Source organism: Drosophila melanogaster, chromosome 2R (genome assembly GCF_000001215.4).
Source record: "Drosophila melanogaster chromosome 2R".
Lineage (NCBI taxonomy): Eukaryota > Metazoa > Arthropoda > Insecta > Diptera > Drosophilidae > Drosophila > Drosophila melanogaster.
This window is the reverse complement of record NT_033778.4, coordinates 18,751,865-18,774,832: the sequence shown is the minus strand read 5'-3', so window position 1 is coordinate 18,774,832 and position 22,968 is coordinate 18,751,865. Positions and strand designations below refer to the sequence as shown.

The 22,968-nt window shown below is 42.3% G+C and overlaps 4 protein-coding genes and 1 non-coding gene across 18 annotated transcripts in view; 1 reads left to right on the top strand and 4 right to left on the bottom strand.

Annotated features, from left to right (window-relative positions):
- Positions 1 to 8: 8 nt before the first annotated feature.
- On the bottom strand, positions 9 to 13,075 carry Mctp (Multiple C2 domain and transmembrane region protein). Of its 6 annotated transcripts, none has more exons than NM_001274149.1 (12): positions 12,612 to 13,075; positions 5,909 to 6,558; positions 5,578 to 5,686; positions 5,253 to 5,395; positions 4,269 to 4,463; positions 2,942 to 3,093; positions 2,363 to 2,878; positions 1,935 to 2,294; positions 1,756 to 1,875; positions 1,498 to 1,698; positions 1,228 to 1,435; positions 166 to 1,170 (listed from the first exon to the last, which is right to left on the bottom strand). In NM_001274149.1, the coding sequence occupies exons 1-12, from the start codon at positions 12,613 to 12,615 to the stop codon at positions 880 to 882; spliced, it is 2,949 nt and encodes a 982-aa protein (NP_001261078.1). In that variant the 5' UTR covers positions 12,616 to 13,075; the 3' UTR covers positions 166 to 879. The 6 variants fall into 5 exon arrangements, with proteins under 6 accessions (NP_001286590.1, NP_001261078.1, NP_001303357.1 ...); NM_001299661.1 differs by having other exon boundaries at positions 9 to 1,170; positions 5,578 to 5,629; NM_137528.5 differs by having other exon boundaries at positions 5,578 to 5,629.
- tRNA:Leu-AAG-1-4 (transfer RNA:Leucine-AAG 1-4) lies at positions 4,621 to 4,702 on the bottom strand. The gene has a single exon. It is a non-coding gene; the product is annotated as a tRNA-Leu (tRNA).
- A 675-nt stretch (positions 13,076 to 13,750) lies between the features above and the next one.
- Jabba lies at positions 13,751 to 17,759 on the top strand. Of its 8 annotated transcripts, NM_001144231.3 has the most exons (10): positions 13,751 to 13,968; positions 15,211 to 15,446; positions 15,540 to 15,889; positions 15,953 to 16,192; positions 16,250 to 16,382; positions 16,549 to 16,608; positions 16,707 to 16,802; positions 16,905 to 17,210; positions 17,311 to 17,385; positions 17,445 to 17,759. In NM_001144231.3, the coding sequence occupies exons 2-10, from the start codon at positions 15,221 to 15,223 to the stop codon at positions 17,639 to 17,641; spliced, it is 1,683 nt and encodes a 560-aa protein (NP_001137703.1). In that variant the 5' UTR covers positions 13,751 to 13,968; positions 15,211 to 15,220; the 3' UTR covers positions 17,642 to 17,759. The 8 variants fall into 8 exon arrangements, with proteins under 8 accessions (NP_001137703.1, NP_001188971.1, NP_001261077.1 ...); NM_001202041.2 differs by lacking the exons at positions 13,751 to 13,968; positions 16,549 to 16,608 and adding an exon at positions 14,737 to 14,925 and having other exon boundaries at positions 15,217 to 15,446; positions 16,259 to 16,382; NM_001202042.2 differs by lacking the exons at positions 16,549 to 16,608; positions 16,905 to 17,210.
- On the bottom strand, positions 17,750 to 19,838 carry Cyp12b2 (Cytochrome P450 12b2). The gene is made up of 6 exons (NM_137526.3): positions 19,612 to 19,838; positions 19,419 to 19,533; positions 19,112 to 19,358; positions 18,937 to 19,053; positions 18,451 to 18,877; positions 17,750 to 18,398 (listed from the first exon to the last, which is right to left on the bottom strand). The coding sequence occupies exons 1-6, from the start codon at positions 19,708 to 19,710 to the stop codon at positions 17,796 to 17,798; spliced, it is 1,608 nt and encodes a 535-aa protein (NP_611370.2). The 5' UTR covers positions 19,711 to 19,838; the 3' UTR covers positions 17,750 to 17,795.
- Positions 19,839 to 20,157: 319 nt separating this feature from the next.
- Positions 20,158 to 22,968, bottom strand: part of Hs3st-A (Heparan sulfate 3-O sulfotransferase-A) — a 36,562-nt gene continuing 33,751 nt past the window's right edge. The window contains exon 9 of one of the 2 annotated variants that reach the window (NM_001299660.1): positions 20,158 to 22,880. In NM_001299660.1, coding sequence (NP_001286589.1) covers positions 22,657 to 22,880 — 224 coding nt within the window. In that variant the 3' untranslated portion in view covers positions 20,158 to 22,656. The remainder of the gene's footprint in view (positions 22,881 to 22,968) is intronic. The other variant, NM_176229.3, reaches the window with a different exon arrangement.

Below are 22,968 nucleotides of genomic sequence, written 5' to 3'. Positions count from 1 at the left end.
AATCATATATATATATATATTTAAAAATAACAAACTTAACTTAGGTGCTAATTAATTAATTGAGTTGGTATGTATGTATATAAAAACTTTGTTGTTGCTCTTTTTGTGGGGTATAAAATAGTTCAACTATCTAAAATGTATCAAATCGATCAATCGGAGTGGGTTACATAGAAATTAATTTATATTTATTTGTATAGCTGGGCCGGGGCCTTTTAAGAGCTGATTATCCTAGACAAAGTTAATAATTATATGTTTTAGAAAATGTTTTGAACAATCTTTCCGAGTGAAATAATTACAATCAATTTGGTTAGGATAAGGCTTAATTAGGTATATATGTAAAGGTATATAATGAAAAAGCGTCCTTAAACGAGTCGAGTGCAATCGAGTGGTAAATTGTAAATGGAGTTTGGGGGAAACTTCTGTGCGGTACGGAGCTTCCGTGGTTTAAGTCACATTAAGTAGTAAGCCTAGTTGCAAAATTCTTTGAAAATATCACAAATTGAAATACACAATAAATAATTAATCGCATTTGGATTCGCGCAAAAAGGAATCTGGTAGTTAGCAATTTGAGTTTTGGTAAATATTCGAATAGATCTTTGAGAGAGGTTACCTTAGGTACATGCAATGTTTCAATAGATTCCTATTTATATCCGCTATCATTGTGTATGTACATAATCGCTTTGTGTAAATAGTTTGAGTTCTGCGCACATTTACATTAATATTCTCATTTTCTGTGTATATATATATATATAATTATATTAAAATAAGTAAAGCAATTTTGTGCTGCATAATTGAGTCAAGGTGAATTGCGTGTGTTGTTTCCTTCTATGGGTGGAACTGGTTGACTTCGATTCTTAACTAGCTAACTAACTTTGGTGTCTAATTGAATTCGCTATGGCTCAGACTGAGGCTCTTGGCCTGGCCAAACTTGTGCTTCAACTGGCTGGTGTTGGCCCGGAAGCGCTGCATCAACTGCTGCTGCCTTCCGCCGTATCCGGATCCCGATCCGCTTCCTCCTGCTGCTCCTCCTAGTGCGCTGGACTGCAGCGGCGAAAGGGACGCCATTGCCGCATCAGCGCTGGTTATGGACTATGATCCTTTCAGTTTCTTCTTGGGATTGTTGCGCGTCTGATCGGTGGGTGCCGATGGTGGCAGCTCTCGATATTGATTCTGCAATAAATATTATTATTATTTATAGCAAATGCAGCTAGTTAAAAGACCACTTACAATCTCCTCATTATCTGGCACTCGCGAGAGGAAGTCCAATAGCTCGTTGTTGGGAATGGTATTGGGTCTCAGCAAACGTCTGGAGAACTTCATCAGGCCCCAAAAGAGCAGCAGCCAGCGGAGCGGGACAAAATGCAAGACCAGAATGGCGCCCAATAGCAAAACCACAGCCAGCCAGGTCAGTTCGGGGACGGAAAAGTTGAATGTGCTGGTGATTACAAAGTGTTCATATAGACTGTGATGCATCTCATAAATAACAATAAAGTTTACTTAATGGTGCTCTCGCCTAAAGAAGCCAGGTAGCCGATGGTATTCTGTACCGTTTGGGAGACTTCTTGAATGGCCTGTAATCTCTCCTTGATGGACTTCTTTTCCTCCTTCTCCTTGTCATCATCATCATCTTCATCGTACTCATAGTCGTAGTGAGCAGCTGCATCTGTGGTGCCCGTTATAAGGCGAACCAGCCAGTTTCTAAATTAAAATTGTTGAGTATTTGGATCTCTCTGAATCTCTTACTTAATTACTTACTTAAGTATGATGAGCAGTAGAACTAGAGGTACTGTCTCCAGATCGCCGTAGACACAGGCGACTATCCAAAAGACGAAAGCTATGCTGGATCGCACAGGAGATTCCCACTCGAAACAGCTCCTTTAAAAAAACAGGCAGTGAATTATAAAGAAATTGTAATTGGAACCCTATACACTCACTGGACATAGCGCGCTGCATCTAGGATATCCATGATTATCTCCTTGAGTCTATTGACGTTGCGCAGGAAGAGCTGTCGCTTGAACTTGGCCTCCTGCTGGATGAGCTTTTCCTCCTTGGGCTGCAGGGCTCGACACACGGCACGGATCTCGCTCCAGACTACCGTCAGTTCCAGCTGAATTTGCGGTGAGTTTCCTTTGGCCCGCACACAGAGATTCTTGTCCTTCAGCGTATACCATCGCTTGACTCCACTTTTGATCCTTAGGAGGGGAATGACTAGCTTGCCCAGGAACTCTACGCGATGGTCGCGATCCTCATCGAAAACGGTGATCTCCAGGACCTGCGTGATGTCTTTAACATTGCTACAAAGCGAATTAAATAATTTTTTTTAGCAATATATAGCATTTAAAAGTAGGTTAGCTTTACTTACAAAGTAAATATCTTATTCCAATTAGGAGTGAGTGTTTTATACTCAGTTTGGGTTTGCAGTCGGGCGTTACCCAGTTCCAATACACAAAAAGGATCGGATTTTCCACCTATATCCGCTGCAGCCAGTCCAGTGGCTCCAAAGACCTTTACAGTTAGGTGACCCACATCGCGGAGGTTTTGGAGGCATCTTAGGAATTTATATCTTTCCCTTAGCAATTGAGCCTCTCGAGGATCCTCCTTGAAGGCCTTCAGATCGCTGATCGTCTCCAAGGCAGTGGTTCCACTTATAGTGAGCATAAGGTGGACCTCACCAGGGCAATCTTCCAGAGGTTTCCAAATGCCATGCGTGTTTTCGCGCTGAAAAACGCTGAGGTCAATAATGGCTTTGCCATAGAGGGTGTTCCGGTTCCAAAGTGCGATCTCCAGGTTTTGATCTTCATCAAACAGGTGCAAGTCGAACTGCTCCAGCCAGCGTTCCGTCCAGGAAGACTTGCTCTTGTACTTCTCATTGCCCAATCTGAAATCAATAGTAATCAATTACCTTTATGATATCACTACCAGTTAATAGTTATCAACTTACCTGAATTTGAAGTGAGTATCATTCAGCTTGCTGCCATCTTCAGCTAAGGGCAAATCCTTGGCTTTAACCAGCAATATGGTAACCACTGAGCTCCAGATCTGTGACTTCAATCGCTTCGATGACTCAGCCAGTTTCGAGTTGCGCTGGAAATGCTGCAAGACATCCGGAAAATAAGACTCGGCCACCTCCATGAGATCGTCGCATCCCTGCTCCAGCTGCTCCCGCAACTCCTCGTGCTGCCGCCTCACATGTTTGAGCACCATGCGAGGAGCCCGCTTGCAACCGGGCCAACTGTTGCCCAACATGATCCGCGCTCGAGAGCCCCAACTAATGCAGACAGCAAATTACACAGGCCCCAATACAAAACCCAAAAGCCGCACTTCGCTTTCGAAGCTCCAACGGTGACTAAAACCATTTGGGAGTGAGGTCTTGCGATTGCGAGAGAAATATGTACATACATACACTAAGTGCAATATTACGAGGTATGCCGGACTAGAGATAATTGCTCTTACATATCATTATGAGTCACCTTTACACATGTCTGCTAATACAGAGTAATAGGTATCACATTACAGAAAGCATTTAATAATTGATACGGATCAGCATTACTCATTTAATTAGTTTTTGCACTAAAAAGAGTATCAAATATATTTCTATGTAAATATTATTCCAATTAAATCAATTGCTTTGTTTATTATATTATTTGATTACATTATTGTTTCTATTCCCACAGTTAGCATTATCTTTTGTATATTCCATATTGAGTTTTCAAAATTTTTGGCCATAGGGTATTTAAAAATCGACGTTCGCATGTTTTTTTTTTCGAAACGGGAAAATACACAGCCCCCCTTTGTCATTTATTTGTTTTGGAGCGCCCTCGTTGAGAGATAACATGCAATACCAATGGCAGCTCAAGCTTTTATTTGTTGAGCCACTGCGATCGTGACTCTCACCTCATGAAAGCTAGTCATGATGAGTTGGAAAACGGCTCAATTGTGCGGCTTTAGTTCGTGTTAGTTGCGGGCACTGGATCAAAGTTAATGCTTCGTGTGTGTCTATCCAAAAAATAAAACTAGAAGCCATGTCCAACTGATTCCGCCATAAATAACTTAAGTAGGTAAGCAAGCGCTTATAAATAAAAGTTGGGTTTTTGGTCGGAGCTAGTCGAGAGGCAATTAAGGGTGCCAGACAAAAGGTAGCGAGACAATCGCTTGGCTCACTGTGGATAACCGCCGGGTGAAGGGCTGATTGATGGCCCAGACGAGAATCCCCCCCACCATTAGCGCTTCCGAACAATAGAGTATATGGATTTATCGATGCCACTTACCATTTCCTTGTCCTCCTGACTGCGCGGCCACAGCGTCAAATTGATGAGTATCTCGCCCAAGCCACTTCCGCCGTTTCCGCTGGAATCGCACAGCTGCAGGTGGATGTCCTCGGCCTTGCCCAATTCCAATTGGGTTAAGTCTAGCTTGGCCGAGCCCATAAAATCGTCCTGCAGTCCCCAATCGTAGTCGAAAACCTGATTGGAAAGCGTATCGAACGAGACAAAACGGAAATTCATTTTGATTAGATGAGATGGGGCTTTTGGGAATTCGCTTCAGATTGTGGATCCGACACTTCAAAAACTATTCGTTGCCTGGCTGAAAATGGATTTGTGCAATAAAAAAGTTTCCTTCTGGCAGCGGTGGGATTCGAACCCACGCCTCCGAGGAGACTGGTGCCTTAAACCAGCGCCTTAGACCGCTCGGCCACGCTACCATGCTATCGTCCGGCGTCCGATTTCTTAACGCATATTGCTGTCCTTATCTACGCAAAAACTAATTTTGACAGCACTAAGAACTTTAAGAACTCTAAGAAACCCCATTTAATATCATATCATCACAAAAGTTAGATGAAGACTTTTAATTATGTTTTGGACACTGCAATAGCGAGCAAAATAGGACAAAGTTCAACTGAGCATTATACATTTGAAGAATGAATCAAACAGGGAAATGAATGTCCAACTAAATTCTCTATATTTTTTCTTATAAATAGTAATTATCTAGTATCTTTCGTTTTTACCGATATAAAAGAACTACGGTTAAGTCATAAACAAATTTTTTAGAACATATATATGTTACATGCCACTCTTCCTTATATTACAGTGCCACAACAACTGATTCCATTTATTCACCAAAATTTCTCTTTGTGTAAAACAGTGCCACAACAACTGATTCCATTTATTCACCAAAATTTCTCTTTGTGTAAAACAATGCCCAACTTTTCTGAAGCGCCTGACAGGTCACCCCCAAAACTTCCCCGGACTCACCTTGACGATAATCGGCTGGAAGGGGTCCTCGATGGGCACGATGAAGACCTCGTCCCATACGGGATTCAGGTCCCGGTGAATGGTGCGCGACTTGTGGAGGAGACGGCCACCGACCTTGAACTTGACATAAGGATCACTCAGTCCTGCGGCAGGGACGAAAGACAAAAGAAATTTCTCGCTGCAGTGCCAGTGCATTGTGACCAGTGCTTGATTAAGCACAAAGAAGTGGGCAGGATAATGGTAATGGTATGGGTATGGTGATGGTAATGGTAATGGTAATGGTGATGGGCACAGGGCAAGGATTTGGGTGCTGGGATGTGCTCACCATTCTTGTCCATGGCCACCAGGTCACTGCCGGATTTGAGATGCACGCGCAGCTGAAAGAAGACGAATTGACGTAATTGGGCTTCGCGCTTGCGACGCAGTTCGTTGGCCTGATCGATTGCAGTTGCGTTTTCATTTGCATTAATCAGTTAGTTAGAGTTGTGCAGCACAGCAAGTCGTTGGCAAAGCAATAATCGAAAATTTAAAAAAAAAAAAATTCCAGAAAATTTCAGTTAGTGCCATTGCGTAAAAGAAAAGGCGATAAATTCAAGTGAAAACCAATTGATAAAAGGAGTGAAGCAAAGTAAGAGATGCCAGATGATACCACCAACCTGCAGGGCCTCCAGTTGCTGTTGAGTGCTCAATTCCGGTGGACTACAGCCAGCTGAACCGTTCTCCGGATGCTCATCTATCCTGCCCTCCATGGAACCCCCGAATCTTTGGATAACCTGCGCCATCTTCGCCGTGGCTCGAAATTCCCTGGCCAGTGGTGAGCCACCAATGGTTGTGCTGCGATGCCGTGGACTGTGCGTCACGGAACTGCCTTCGGAACTATAATCCGCCGCATAGTCGGTGCTTTCTTCGAGAAAATCACTGGGCGACTTGCGACCCAAACGATCTTTGCTCTTCGCGCGACTCCAGCGATGTCGAAGATTGTTGAAGAATCCGTGCGTCTTCTGCAGCACGCCCACGCCACTGGCCACGCCCCCCGAACTGACTCCGGCCAACTGCTGGGCCACGGCACTCTTGGCCCTCTTCGGTGATATGTGCGGTGATTCACTGAGATGGCAATCGTGACCATTCAACTCCGAGGCAGATTTGCTGAGATGCTTGCCCAGGCGCTGCGATTGCTGCAGACTTGGCGAACCATGTGGTGATATTTGGAGCGGCGGTGTGGATCCACTGACGGTGGAGCTGCTGCCCGGTTGCTGCTGTTGATCCAACTCCACCTGATCCACCTGGTCAACGTATTGGATGCGTGCTGAAAGTAGGTGGAAAGATGGCAGAAGGGGTAAGTGTTATTTCACCTAACACGCAACTCCCACAATCGATTTAACAAAATTCCAGCGACCGATTGATAAATCAAGTACTACGAAAATCAACACTCATACATATTTACCGCCCAATGCAATAATCGCGGAAAATTGAATGGTTTCAGGCGATTCAATTGCCATCCATGACATCACTGCTCTTTTGCGATTGTCTTAATTATAAAAATTACACAGAGCAATTGGAAAATGGTATGATTCTTTCCATTTGTTGATGTGGTCATCAAAAAGTAGAAAATTAGCCGCTACTTATGTATAATACCTAAATTGCTCATACGTACTATGCAAGTTTTACAACCCGAAAAGTTTGACATTTGTGTTTACATAAATGCCAGTCATTCGAAATTTAAGCTTTTATACTTTTAATATTATTCACATAAACTGCACCGCATCGTAAAAACTTTTATGGGTCAATGAGAAAAATGTAGTTTTAAGTATATTTTGAATTTTATTTAATTTACCACCTACTACAATAAAAACTAAATTTATAGAGTGCCAACTTTTGACACTTTGATTTGAATAAATGTGAACTTGGATGTCTAATAAACTTGAAAAATAATGGTCGCTGCACTTAGAGAAGGGGATTTTTGTCCAAATTGCTAAATCTCTCGACTTCGTGATAAATCATTGCTTATTTTGCTGCCATTTCTCAGTTTCCACACGCATTCCGCAGAAAAGTGACAGCCAGTTGGGTTCTATCAAGCTACATATATGCATTATGAACGAATCTCGTTATATCTATCTTTGCTATATACACTGGGTGTCCCACAATCTACCTGTAACTGGGAATATTTTATTAATTCTGTGGCACAACACAGAGGCTTGTGGCCTCTCCGAGTTCTTCGAGGACTTGAAAGAGTTCGCGAGATGCAGCGGTTGCATGACATGGCCAATACCCGCGAGCATGGGTTAAATTGAAATGAATAATTGACTAGAGCACTTTTTGATTGCGTTAGCTGCACTTTGAGGTACGTGTTATTTTATTTATTTATGGTGGATATATCAGCACGACACAAAAGCTTAGTGAATGTATCAGATTTTGCAGAAATGTGATGCGACCAGAGGATTTTCACGCGATTTTCCAATGCGGAGCATGGAGCGAACTGCACGCTGGCAGTGCCCCTAGAAGACTGCTTCGGATTTGGATTCGCTGTCTGGCGTTATGGTTCCATCACCACCAGCCCCTTCGCTTTTGGCCAACCGTAACTTTTGCTCTCCTTTGGCATTTGTTATTGTTAACGAAGGCGCACATACAGCTACAGTTTTCGCCAGCTTATGTGTGTGTGCGTGCGTGTGTGGCATTGGGTTCAATGTGAGTGAGAGGGTGGTGGGTGGTTGGCTTGTTGGTTGTGGGTGCTCTTGGGCGATTTTGTGGGTGGCCGCCCGGCTTTCCCTCTTGCATTATTAATGCCCTGCGATGCTGCAGTTGGGTTTATTTTTCTCTCTCCGGTGCCGCGAAAATTGGAAAAGCATCCAACGATGGCGTCACCGAATGCAAATGTGAGTGTGAGCCCATTGGTGTGGGATAAACGGACAAAGCTTTACGCACCCCGTGTAAAAAAGCTTTAAATTTTTGGTATTTTCTCGCACATTTTACAAAGTTTATTTTATTTTAATGAATGAAATGGAAGCCAAGCGAGTGAGAGGGCCATAGGCAGTGGGTGGCAACAATTCCTTGGGGGGCCCAAACTGTGGCAAGGACATTGCTGCTGCAGTAGCAAATTGTCTGACTCTTGTGCAACCGAAAACATTGCCATGTACTTTCAATTAATTTAATGCAAGTGAAATGCAGATTTCCCAACGCCCACACATACAGGTGTGGCTTCGTACACCGCCCTTTAATTCCTAATATTTGCGGGCAACATTTCCCGGAGGAGCACTTTCTGGCTTATGTGCCTGTCATTAGTTTTCCACACACACACACCACATATGTTCAACCTACTTTTTTGGTTCGGCCTGCCACATAAATATATGGTTTTACTGGGCCCTTTAGTTTGGACGGCAGTGTTTGGCCCCCAAAATTGTTGCAGACTTTTGGGCTCTCAAGTGTTCTAGTTGCTGCTTGCTTAAGAAAAAATAAATTTATTTGAATCTTGACTGCGCCCTGCAATTAGCCAACTTTTGGTCCCCAATCAGAAAAAACTTTTGTGACCATAAACCTTGAGCCAAAGGGAAAGTTCCTTCAAATTATCGCACATACGCCATGTGGCCGAGCCTCATTTAATACCATTAACAATGCTGAGTGGCATTTCGTTAGCTGGAAAGCACGTGCTTTCGATAGGCATAAAAGCGGAATGTTTTACCGCCATTTTTACGGCACCAAAATAATGAAATTGTATGTTGCTGTATTTGTATATCCTTTTCATCGCAGCAGGTTCGTAAAAGCAGCGTCATTAATGCTTTTGTTTTTGGCCATATCATGCACGTTACCATATCGGAAATTGGCCTGCGTAATCGCGCAGTATAAAGGAAACATCAGACATCAATTATGGATTCGACATGGTGCACGGACTTTTTCTATCACAACTTTAGTCAATAAATCGAGCTCGATCAAGGCCAGTCATCAATTATTTAGACATGGGTCAGCAAGTGTCATATGGCACTAATAGCGCTGTCTCCTTTGCGCTTTCACTGCGCCCTTCTACTTTCTACTTTCCACTTGCTCACCTGTTGACTTTTTCTGACATTTCAGCGGTTCTATTTCCGTCCGAACGCACTGATGTTAAATATGTATTCATAAGAAAACTAAATATGGTTTCTTTTATGAATGAAATCTGTCCATTTATATATACTGTGATATGAAAGCCGACTCTTTATTAAACTGTTTTCACAGACTTGATTTAAAACTTTGAATTTCTAATTCTAAACATTTTTCGCGTGTGTAGCAAAAGTTTTTTTCGCAGTTCTTTCCTGCATTGTTGTTCTCAAGTCTTTTTCTGCCCTTTGGCTTATTGGTCCTATTTAGTTAGAAATGACGTCACTGCCGGCGAGCACAATCCCCATTCCATTCATGCGAAACTGGGGGACATGGAGCTGTCTGGGTGTCCCGCTGTTTTCAACTTTGCCGGTTGCCATCGGCGTTAGCGTTGCAACACTGTACCCCACTGTGCGGCTTTGTTGTGGTTCTGATTATCATGTTTACGCGGCACGCAACGAACCGAAACTAGACTTATCACAGAGTGTAGAGTTTAATCGCATATCGTTTGCCAGGGCGTTACTTTTGGGTCCCCAGGTGGTCGTCCAGGCGAAAATGAATGAATAGCTTTATGGTCTTCTTGTATTTATATGTATATATATAAATATATATGTAAATATGCTTCGCGCCAGACAAACGAAAGTCTTTCATCCCCGCCATATGGATCAGCTATTCATAATTAGCACATTCTGGGCTGTCAGAAAGCCAAACAAAACAAATCAAAACATCTGCCTTGAGTTACTCGAATTTCGATGGGAAATTCTTGAACTTTTTGCATTTTCCGACGCTGCAGTGCTCTCGGATAAATGATTTTTCCCAATTTGTTTGCGACTCTGAATTATTCATGGAATTTCTTTTTACCATGCATACAATATTTTCTCGGCCACCACCACAACCGGCGGTTTAGTAATTTTTTTTTGCGCTTCAGCCCAAGAACTGAATTATGCATGGATTATATATGCGAATTGTGTCCTTATTTGAATCGTGGTCTCCTTAAAAATGTACCGCAAGTGGAGGAGCATAGAACGAGGATTTACATTCGTGCTTCAATTCTTTATGTAAATTGCGTATACGCAGCGTGAGCCCAACTGATGGACATCTCGTTTGGCAGCTCATAAATGCAGCACATCTCCGATGGACTGTGGCTTAATTAACTACCAGGATAATGACGATATTAAGTGAGATTATGCCAGCCATTTTGATGGCCTGGCTTACACTGATGCCTCATAAGAGTCTCTAAAGCAGGGATTACTCAATTTCTGTGTCTGAACAAGTATGTCTGCCCTTAGGGAGGATACTACCAGAATATGTGCTAGTTGGGGAGCCACAATATGCGCTGGCCCGAAGCTTTCATTTTAATTAACTGGGTTACCTTTTGTGGGCCGGCCATTTCGGAGCCAAGTAATTACAACACGTCGGCGAACAATAGCCAAAAGGAAAAAATCCAGAGAGAAAAAGAAATAAACTAACTTTCTAAATTTCCCATTGGTGTGCTGCACTCCTGTCATTAGAAATGCGTTTTTAAATTAAAAGTCTCACAAAAATGTAATGCAAGTGGTGTTTAAAAATTGATGTTTTTGGTAAACACAATTGTAATACTTATATATATAAATCCCTAATGTCCCTAATGGACACTTCTTTTTAAATTTCAGTAATATTTCCATTTTACAGTCGCTGACAGAGAATAAACATTATTTATTGGTTTCTCTGTATAAGAAAATGCGAATTGCAGCAAAAGAACTTGTCGCTGCGGGAAAAATTTCTTTTTCCACTGCCTCTTTTCCCCTACATACATATGTGTCGAAATCTTGCCAAGGGGAGTCCTTTTACAACTCCATCCTGACTTCATTCCCAGCTGCGTTTGAGCCAATTCCGACAATCAATTTATGCGTTCGTGCTCGAATTGTTATGTTCAATTTAACACTTTCCAATTTGCAGATGGCGGCTGCAGTTTCAATCAAGAAATTCATTGGGCCCTAAACAGCGGGCGATGAAAGTGGGGAAGGTGAATGTTCATCTTAGGGATGAAAAGGGCAGACACATCGAGGCCACCAGTGGCGACAGTTTGCTTCCCCGTTACCCTTAGCTCTTTCGCTCTTGGATGTTGATTTGTCAAATGGTCACATAAACAGGAACAAATTAATGGCAAAGTGGAAAGGAGAAGAGCTGAGAAATGAGCGCCATGTGATAATTAAAAACTATATCAGGCAAATAGCACGCGACATCTAGACAGACTATATAGCATATAGAAACAGAACAGAACCGAACAGAATGCCCAGTGTGTTGGCCACTTATTTTCATTTAGCCATGCCAACTGCCATCGATGTACTTGCGTGTCTCAGTGTGTGTGAGTGTGTTAGTGTGTGTGTGTGTGTGGACCGGAAGCGCAGCGGCATGCAAAGACGCCATAACTGCCATGACGAAACAGCAGCTGAAAATGAGGGGGGGGGGGTGGCGGTTTGGGTGGTGGAATGGCCGTCGTAAAGTCCGCGGAACCTGTGCGTTTCAGAGGTTATCGGTCCTAACCCCTTGCTGACATGGCGCCAAAATCGGAGCGAGGGAGGTTCGATAAGTTCCGTGCTGCAAACGGATATCAGAAAGCTAACATTTACTTTTAGTTCAAAGTTTTTTATTCGTTTGGCTAACTGTTAATATTTTATTTACAGTCTATTGATTAATTATTTCGAAGAGAACACACATTTGTCAAGGGCAAACTTTTTATAGACATCTTTGACCTTAAAGATTTTTCTATTGCGTACATGCCTTAACATTTGAACAAGTGTTATCCCACAAATGCGGACAAATTAAAGATTTTATATATATAGGTCAGTAGACCATGATTTATGTATGTGTTTGTAAATGTTTCTTAATGCCCTATTTGTCTGCTTTTCTTCACAAACAACTCGAGCACCCCATTGTCGTGGCAAAAATTTATGCGCAAACTAATTTAGCCAAAGCCGCACTCAACCCGCATAAAAATAGCTGTCCAAATTGTGCGGCGTTGGCTTTTGAGAGCGACTCAGCTGCTCAAGTGGCAGCATTCAGTGGAGCCCGGCCATATACTCGTGGCTATATACCACACGCCAGCATCAAAGGGAGTTGGTCGGGCCCAAAGGATAAGGGATAAGGGATAACGGATTACGTGAGGTGGGCTGCTTCAAAATACAAAAATGTAAAACACACACACGCAGCTGTCACAGGTGGAATGTTTCTAGTCAGCCAGGTGTGTTTGGTGGCTTATCAATGGCAATCGTGGGAGCCAAACATTTTTATTTCGCCAAAAACACTTACACATCCTGACAAGCACACACACAGTTCGCTGAATTTGTGTGAGTGAGGTCACCAAGACAAGTGCATACGAATTTCGCGACTACATCCTCCTGCCTGCGCGTTTTTCCGAGTTTCCTTGCTGGCTGCTGGTACTCCTCGTGATTTTCCTATTCTCCCATTCAGGACTTGCCCTGCCGTTTTGCATTTGCAGTTGGGCAAATAATGTTTCACAACACACTGCACACGGTTAAACTTTTCCTGCTTTTATATCCCCAGCTAGTTGCGGCACACACACGCGAGATGAATGGGGTTTTTCAGCGGGCGCAAATAGAGGAGCATGAACGGAGTCCTTCCAGAAATTCGCGTGGGAAACGGGCGGAGCGGGAAGTCCCTTTGATTTTACACAGAAACGCGCGTTTCGAGTGAGCGGGACGGAGAAGCGCTCCGCAATGCCGTCCGCTGCCGTGGAGAATTTTCGCGCAACTGAATGCTTGTCGAGAGCTTTTCCGCGCTTGCTGGGCTTCGAGAGCTTTTTGCGCCGAGCGAAAACGAAATTGAGTGCAATTCGGTCGAGTGGTTGCTCAAAAGAACCGAAAGGACGAAGGGTCCTTCAAACAGGATAAACAAGCCAGGTAAACACGATTGTCATTGGCGACAGGCTTTAAAATCTATAGCGACAAGCTTCGCTTTGCTGATCCTATATTCATGGCAAATTCATTTAATTTAATCTCCTTAAATAAGAATTACTTAACATTTAACATTAACGTTAATTGAAAAGTAAAATGGGTAGAGTATAACTTACACTTAATTATGTGTACTTTCACAGAGTTAATAAAAGTACTAATTTCGAAATATTTGAATATTTGGTTATTCAGACTGATCAGTTTTAAAATTTTTAAATCGAAATACCAGCTAGTTGTAAATTTCCAATCATAATTGGGAGATCTTAAATGCAGATCTGCAATAGCAGATAACCATCGTCACTTAGACTTCCTATAAACAATACCTTTGCAAGATTATAATAATAAGAGAGGCATTCGGTGAGACCTCAAACGAGAGATAACGCTTTTGACAGTTGACTCGACTGCTCGTTTTGGAGCCGAATCAAAGCCGATTGCCCGGCTTAAGTCGATTGCGGTTCGAGAACTCGCGATTTCAGAACCACTGATCAGTCAGTCGGGAGTTGTGCAGCCGGTAGATCGTTTCTCCAGGATTTCAAGGCAGATTTGGAAGAAAGTTCTGCCAAAGTGTTTTTTATTATATCCAAAAATCTTCTAGTAACTGCATTTTTTGGGCAAACTATCGGCTGGTACGAGAGTTTAAAAGAAGGCCTATAGAATTGCACAAAATAGCGTGAGAAAGGCAATCGAAAAGACCGGTAAGTGAGAATTCCGCATAAGTCGGTTTGTGCGGCCGCTCCGCTGATTCGCGATCGCCATTATGTCAGGAAAACGAAACTACCGTTATCAGCTCGATTCCCCCCAGTGCCTTGCACTTTATACTTTCGCTCTGCTTCCCCTACTTTTCCTTCGCCCCCTTTCACATCGTATTCCTCACTCGCCGAAGAGCAGACTTCTGCACTTCCATCTCGTTACACTGGCTAACAGGGTTTCGCTACGATTCATTCGGAGTGCGGCATGTGTGTGGCAGAATGTTTTTAATTTTGCATTTTATGAGAGAGGAAGATACACTTTGATCCCGAGAACAAATTTTTGTGATAATTTTATTATTTTTGTTATTTTATTGAGAATTCGCGTATTTTCTGGGCGATGCAATAAGCGCTAAAAATATCAAATAATTGAGTGTTATGCTTGTGTAACTTTATATTATACGCCAGATTTCTTTCATCGCGCCAAGAATGAGAATGGATGCTATCAATTTCGAAAGTAATTTATGTGTTCACAAGTGCGAGCAAACGATGGGCAAGCCTAGTGCTCGCGATAGGTATTATTTCAAATCACCAATAACCTAACTAGTAACCTCACCCACACAACGATTGCTCCGAGACGGAGATCTCCCGTAATCAACGATTGGAACTATTCCGCCGGCTTGAATCGTACAAAGTTCGGATTGTCTAATTATAAAATACTTAATTTGTTTTGATTTTTGTTGCTGATTCTGCAGCTAGGTCTACTTAATTTCATTTGCCGTTAGTCATTGTCGGCGGAAGGCATTAGAGCTATACGTACATATAGCGACTATAAGTTTTGCCAGACGGCAGCAACAAAAAACAAAAGCAATCCTCCATCCGAAACTCAAACAAGTGCGAAGTACCGATCCGCTCCGATAAGCGATCCACTTTCGGTTCCTCTGGCAGACGACCTCGGATCGTCAGGTTTATTAATAAGGCATTACCGTATTCTTCGCTCGTTCAGCACCTAATCACGCGGCAATCCCAAATTTATGGCAGCTCTAGTAATTGCCGAGAATTAAATTGCCATTAAGTCGAATTATAGACAAGATTGCATATTAAAGCCACAATGTGCACTAAAAAAGTGCATATATTGACATATAACAGCGAAAAATTATACAGATGAAACGTCCTAGCAGATATACCGCACTACTTACAGTTGCAGTTGCTTATCTCACTTGAATACATCCAATAAAATTTGCTTTTTAGAATCAGCAAGATGGCACAGGAGACGAAGACCGTGGCGACAGCCAAAGACCAGAACCAACGAGACCATATCGACGAGGAAGAAGTCATCGAACTCCACGAGTCACGCAGCTTTTACGATCGGGTTCGCGAACAGGCGGAGCGATTTGCTAGCACACGAGTTGGCCAATTCGTGATCGAACGGGCTGATAAAGCGCTGGCCATGATCGAGGATACTGCCAAGTGGAGTCTTCCGCAAGGTGAGCAAATATCAAATATTATATCCTAAAATTAATATGAAAACCTTAACTAAAACCTTAACCTAACTAAATTTGCCTCCCTCTTGTATATAGACAAGTCTTCTGCTCCCTTGGAACGCCCCCTGCCTTGGGCTCCATTCCTGATGCTCATCGTCCTGCTGCGGCTCACACGCATTTGGTTATCGGTTGGCGCCCTGATGATCGGCAATGGTCCAATATCTCCTACGGATATGGTATACTTTATACAGACTAGACGCCGCAAGCTGCGGGCCATTCGGGTTCATGGCCTAAAGGTGATGAGACGGCGCCAGCAGGAGGTGTCCTATGGCAGTGGCAAGGGTATGACCCAGAAGCTCAATCAGTGGTTTTCCCGAGCCATGTGCCGTCCAGGAGTTCAGCAGGATAGCAGCAGTCGCCGGGTGTTTGTCCGCCATTCGGAGCAGGTCAGTTTGAGGCTTTGAAAATTTCGATTAACTAATAAATGTATCTCCAAATTGATTGTACAGGGTTTAAGCAATTTCGTAGTTAAGCGCCCTCGAGAGGAGGACTGCAATGCCGATGCCGACCTGACCATCGACCAAATGCTGGCCAAGTATGCCAACGAGAATTCCGAAGATGACTCCGACTTTGTGCCCAATGAGGAGGAGGAGGAGGAGGAAAGCAGCAGCAGCAGCGGGGAAAGCGAATCCGAATCCGGCTCCAGCGAAGGAATAAGCAGCGGCGAGGTGGATGAGGTTGTCAGCCAGGTGGGTTACACAATAGCCTCTTACTAGTGCTCCAATTAATCAAAATGATACCTTAAGCCCAAGCAGAAGTCAGCTGGAGCGGTGGTGGAAAACGGAGTGCACAAGGCCGAGGAGAAGGAAAATGATAAGGGAAAACTGAACATAACGACAACCAGCAATGGCAACAACGACAAGGAGCAGGCGGATGTTGGTAATGGACATTGAACATTATTAAGACTCTCGTGCGTAGCCCCCTAAGTCTAGGTTAACTCCAAGTATCGATTATCGAATTAAGCGTTGATGAAAACTGAACTTGAAACGTTGTCATGAAATACAATACAATACCGATACAACAATACACTTAGTCATTTCCGTAGATCATCCATTCATTTGCAGGCCCGAAAACGAAAAATTCAAAATTAGCCACCAAGCCACTTGTGAGTTTGGCCCCCTCGTTTCATTTCCTTCCCGTTGCCCTGACCTCGAATCTCTCTCTGTTTCTCCCCCATTCCCAACCGAATGATAACGATCGCAGCCGCTGCCCAGCCGGATGAGGAGTGGAAATCTTCGCCAGGACACATGAGCGCAGCCGTGATGAATACCCGACTGTACAACAATACTGCCGCTGCAGGTAACTCACGCGAGAATCGCTCCACGTCGTCCCAATTAACATTTTAACGTTAGTATTCTGTCTCTGTTTCTGTTACTCCGTGCATGTGTTCAAACACAACAGTCACCACTGATCCTGATCCAGAACCTGACACTCAGCCTGAACCCGAATTCCCATCCGAACCTACATCCCAGTCCCAACCCTCAACCGAAGAAACAGATGACGATGCAGAGGATAGTTGCAGCTCCAGTGGCAGTAATCAAACCGGGATAACTGTCTACCAGGCCGATGAAACCCAGCCAGATACCCAAGCTGAACAGATCCTTGAGATTGCCGCCACGTTAACTGATTCACATCTATCCAACTATCCCACTGTTGACACCCTAACTCCTGCCACCTCCTCCGAAGACATATTCTATAGCCCTATTGGTGTGTGCTCTTCCATCTTAGTCTCTTCTGCTTGCTAACTTGCCGACATAATATTTTTAAGCATTTTTAATATCTTAAATACTTATCATTCCCCATTTAGGTTCACCCACTTGCTTCAATACTAGCCTAGGAACCCAGGCTCTCCTCAAGAGGGCCAGCATTCAATCCGTCCTGGGCAAGTAATTAAAGAGCATTACCTGTTTGTAAACTGGCTAATATCACTGTGTTCCTCAGCCCACTCCACGCCCACGACGGAGATGAGGGATCAACCCATTGAAGAGGCAAACAACTCGGTGCCCCAAACACCTGAGACCGAGAAAACTCAGCCCCAAACTCCCAAGGAAGTCCATAATCAGAATCAGCAGCAAAATCAACAGCAGCGCCAACGCAATCATCCCCACCAACGTTATCGTGGACGCAATCGGCGCTAGTCCTTGGAAGGATATCCTTGTCATATCGTTTGAATTTCCTCCTAGCCAGCTAGCCGTTCTTCTATTTTTTTTACATTCCCATATTGTTAGTGAATACTGCGAGTAAATCTCTGAACTTAACCGATAGTCTGTACTTGAGCTTAGGATAAACATATCACATTAAGTCACCGACTGGTTCCAATTTAAAGCGAATGTCACCGCAGGGTGATAAGATAATGGTGCTTTCATATTCAATCGGAGTTTCGGGCAGCCAGCTGACCTTGTAGCTTCGCAAGAGTCGCACCAGCAGCGTTTCGATCTCCAGCTCGGCAATCCTTTTGCCAATACAGGTTCGAGGTCCAAAGCCAAAGGGCAGGTATACGAAGGGGTTACGGGTTCGGGCCGCTGGACAAGCCTGGATATCCGGAGCTAAGTCGGACTTAAGCCAGCGTTCCGGTATGAACTCAGAGCTCTGAGCAAAGTATTTATCGTCGTTGGACAGCTCCAGGACACCCATCAGAACTCCAGTGCCACGTGGCACCTGATAGCCCGATAGCACTAGATCCTTGGGTGTTATGCGAAAATTTCCCGGCGTAATAGATGTGATGCGCAGACCCTCCTTGATGCAGGCTCTCAGATAAGGCATGTTTTTGGTATTTTGATCCGTCAACGAGTCCTTGGTGGTGGGCAATATACGGAGTAGCTCCCGACGCAGTTTCTCTTGCTTTGATGGATTGCGAGCCAAGTGATAGAGGATAGTCAGACAAGCTGATGAAGTCTAAAAGAAGGCATTTAGTATTGAATCGTACCAAATATATTAATAATCATACCGTATCAATTCCAGCCATAAGCATGTCCATAACCATTGTCACAGCCACCTTCTTGTTGTGTTCCAGCAATTGCTCCAGAACGCATTTTGTCTTACCGTCATCATTTTTACCAAAGCCTCTCATTGCCGTCTCTATATAATTTGAGGTAATATCGGTAATATTGTCGTAGGTTTTGAGAAACTTCTTGAAGCCAGCGGTTTTATAAAAAGTCCAAATGGAGGGCTGCACATCGAACTGGAAGCTATAGTTAAAAAAATCCCTCATATGTTTAGCCAGACGATCCGCATTAGGATCTGGATTATCACTAAGCAATCCCATGCGGGTGTTCAGAGCCACAAAGCTAATCGACTCGAAGGCCCACATCTTCAGCTGATTGTGAAAGTCAGTAGTGAGAGTGTGGGTCTCTGGATTTCTTTGGGTTTCCAATCTAAAAAGGAAAAAATGCCTTTACCTCAAATAGTGTTAATATATGTTTGTAACTCCTACTTGTCTATAAACTCCTTAGATATCTGATCTAGTTGTGGTAGATTTTGCCGGACATTCTGAACTTTCATAAGAACGGGATTCACCTTGTTGCGAATATCAGCCCATTCCTGACCCTGACTAAAAATATAACGTTTTAAAGATATTATCTGTAAGATATATATGTTGTGTAGCTTACTCAGATGCCAGACCGCCAACACCTTTAAAGACATCAGGTCTGTGTATCTTGCGATAGTAGTTCAAGCTCTCCAGACCGATGCGAATGGGCCAAACACCCTCGTTGCGGTAGGTCATTTCGAAGTCGTCTGGGTTGTAAGTGAAGACTGCGTTCGGTTTACCCATCATTCCGGGAATGCAGTATATATCGCCGTACATTTCTCTCATCAGGCGGTTCATTTGAATCAAGTTTGTGTTGCGAAGTGCTCCTAGAGTGGGAGAGTTATTACCTTCTTATATGATATAAAATCTTAAACTAAATAGTTTACCGCCTGGCATAAAAAAGGATAGCATTCGCAGGAGGCTGGGACCCGGAATTTCTCCAAACGACCTGGCCTGTTGCCATTTCTCATCTATGCGAGAGTCCGCAAGTTCCAACTGGGTCTGCGAACAGATATAGCCATTGTTTGTAAACAAATTTCTGCTCTTTAAAAGCTCTTGCTCTTTTTGCCAACTTCTTACCTGCTGACTGAGTGTGCCACCAACAGATGAGTTCCTATTAAACCACAGCTGATTGCCCGATACGTTCCGGTAGATAATTTTGTTAGAATATTTCCACATTCTAAGTCCCTTTGATTGGCAACTGCTTTAAATTGGTATATATTATTTATATACTATACAAAAGCATATAATTGGAAATTAAACGGGGCTGGGCTTGACTGCAACCGGTGGCGAGAATTTGCCAACTGAAACTGAATCTAGAGAAGAAAGTATCACGCCGATGAAGCTTTTTCTCTAGAAATTAGAATTCCAGCTTTTCCGTACACTGCAAACATAAGGTTTAAGTTTACATCAAAATTATTTAAACTGATTATATCAAGTTTTTCTTCATAATCTGTTGTATATGGCCTTCATTCTATTTCATCTGAAATTTATGTATCTTACTGTAAATTTACACAGGTTTGTGTCCAAAAGTTGAGCAAGCTTTCTACCCAAAACTTTACATGTGTGTAAAATGTATAAGTCCAATGTCTCAGAAATTAAGATACAAACTCCAACATATTTTCCGTTTTTCGAATTACATTTATTTATTGCATGCGTAAAATTTTCCATAGCATAAAATGTTGATTCTTGTTGGTTTTCTTACAATTTGTTGAATTCATATACGATTTTGTTTCGTTATTAGTTGGTTTATTTTTGTTTATTTTTTTTTGTAATTTTTGAATATTTTGTATATGTATGTACATTGAAAGTTTGAATAAGTTGTAAGAGTTGAGTTATCATTAGAGTTTAAGTTAAAGTTAAAGAAATAGAGAGTTGATTTTTAAGGTACATTATAGTTGTTGAGTTTTGCACGTTCAATTTAAGTAGACAATACATCAATAATATCAATTATATCAATATATCAATATCAATGGAGGATCTAGAGTTGAGTTAAACTTTTGATATGTATTTCGTATGCAATTGGCTTAGTTGAAGTTAGAGGACAAAATGTGACTACAAATTGCTCTTTGAGTATATTAATAAATAATTTCGCATTACTATAATATATTTTAAAACGGAAATTGTTTCCATTTCGGTTATCTTTCCTGGATTTCGGTTAATGTACTTTTCCCATCTGTATAAAAATATAAACAAATTAGAAATGTTCGTTGTCTTTGCTACTACATTTGCTTTTTGGTTGGTTTACAGAATTCAAAACAACTCAGTGACTGACTAAAAAAAAAATGTAGGAGAATAAAATATTCTGCGGAGGACCTTCAGTCTTGCTTTGAATTTATATTGCTTGGTTTGTTTCATTCCTTTCGTGGTTCCATTGTCGTTAGGATATCAGCATTGGATGTATATAAGGAGATACACTGTAAAAACAAGGCTTATACATTCCATAGTCTATTTTCTGTTTAGTATTGATTAAGCGCTAGTCGAGTTCTGTGCTGAAGATCCCTATGAACTGGTACTCGGAACCAAAGGGGTATTAATACGTACACATATCTCTCTATGAAAGAGTGTGCTCAAGTTGGTGTAAACCGAAATTGGATGGATCGTCACGGAAAGCATTAGCCTAGGTTGAGTTTTTCACATTGAGTTTGATATGCATATGAAATGTTTAAACGTTAGCCAAACAGCTGGTAAGTGTATGTATATATATATATGTATGTATATATTATGTGTAACTAGATGTAGAGTTGCCGTAATTGATATGCTTTTCTCTCTTTAGGAATATAAAATAATCTTGCTTAAAAATGCATTAAAAAACTATCTTTGATAAACCTATCACTAAGTTTGGTGCAGTATAATTATCTAAACAGACATAACTATTTTTTGGTTTAGGCAGTGCGATATTAAACTAGAATACGGCTATATTCAACTAGAAGTTTGTCTATGACGATTCCGTGACACATCGCGCACTACAAACTAGGTCAAAATCAAAGTCATTTACAACAAATTTGATACGTTTGTATATAATATATATGTATATATATATGGTTGTATATTTACTTCCTTTGTATATTTGCCGACATTTGCAGCTGATATGTTTCGATTTCATGGTTGGTTTAGCTTTTGATATGTAACATACGCACCACTTGCATTAGTTCAATCATTTTCAGTATTCAAGTTGCTTGAGGACCTCGAGTACCCCTGATATGTATTTATGTTGTGTATAAACTACACTATATTAAACTATACTATGCTATGATAAATGTGATATGTTTAGTTTTGTTTATGTTTCTGTACGCACACATTTAATTCAGCCGACTGTTAGTCTAAATACATTTTTAATTGCCACTTCACTCCTAATTTCCATATCTCTCACTCTCTCTCCCTCCATCAACTGCATATATCCCACAAGCAGCCATCGCAATCATTTTCAATTTGTCCTATGCTTACATGCTATAAAATCACATTTAGTTGCTTAATTAATTTTTATCCTCTCGAACACTCCCGATTCACTCACTCACACGCAGGAGAGAGAATGAGTATGTAAAACACAAGCAGACGTAGAAAACGTGTAACCTTCGAACATCATGTAGATATTGCTTTTCATTTCGCTATATATATACTATATGTATATATGTATATATATATATATACGACATGTATGCCCCATTCATGCACACACATTTTCATGGCCTGCTGCACAGCAAAATGCGTGCAGTTTATTTTACTATATATATTTTTTTTATGCGGATCCTTGTTCCTTCGCTTGCTCTTTGCTCCTGCAAAAGCAAATTTGCATGTGGTGATGGTGAATTGTGATGGGGATCGGAACGGGTGGTGGCCCGGGAAAATAGGAATGCAATTTTTCAATACGCGCACATAATTGAACTGTCAGAGTAGCTCGACTCGGCCAGGCAGAAATACTGCGCTCCGCCTCCCGCAAAAGTATGCAACGGAAAAGGGCAAATGAAAGTCCTGGATAACTTTGCTCGTTTTTTTCCATCAGCCGCTCCTGCTTGTAATTAAATTGGCTGCACTGTGACCCAAACGTTTGACCAACAGCAGATTTATGGCCAGCCAGGACAGCGAAGAGCTCTCCATTTGCCAGTGAATTTCGCCACGACGAGCTTACTCCTCCGGCCAGCCGAGATCCTCGCCGACCAGCTCGTAAAATCGCTGATTGTACTCGGCGAAGAACTTTCGCAATCTGGAGACCACCACGGGATCCACATGCGGATGCTTCCTGCCCTTCGTCTCCCGGAGGCAGCGATCCCCGTTGTCATAGCGCAGACAGTAGAAGCCCTTGGTCTCATTGAAGTAAAAGTGCTCGCTATTCACCCGATGCTCAATGCCTGAAAACGAGAAAAAAGAATAAATAAAATTAAATTAAATTTTAAGCATTTAAAGGTATCATTTACAGTTGAATACCAAACATAGCTT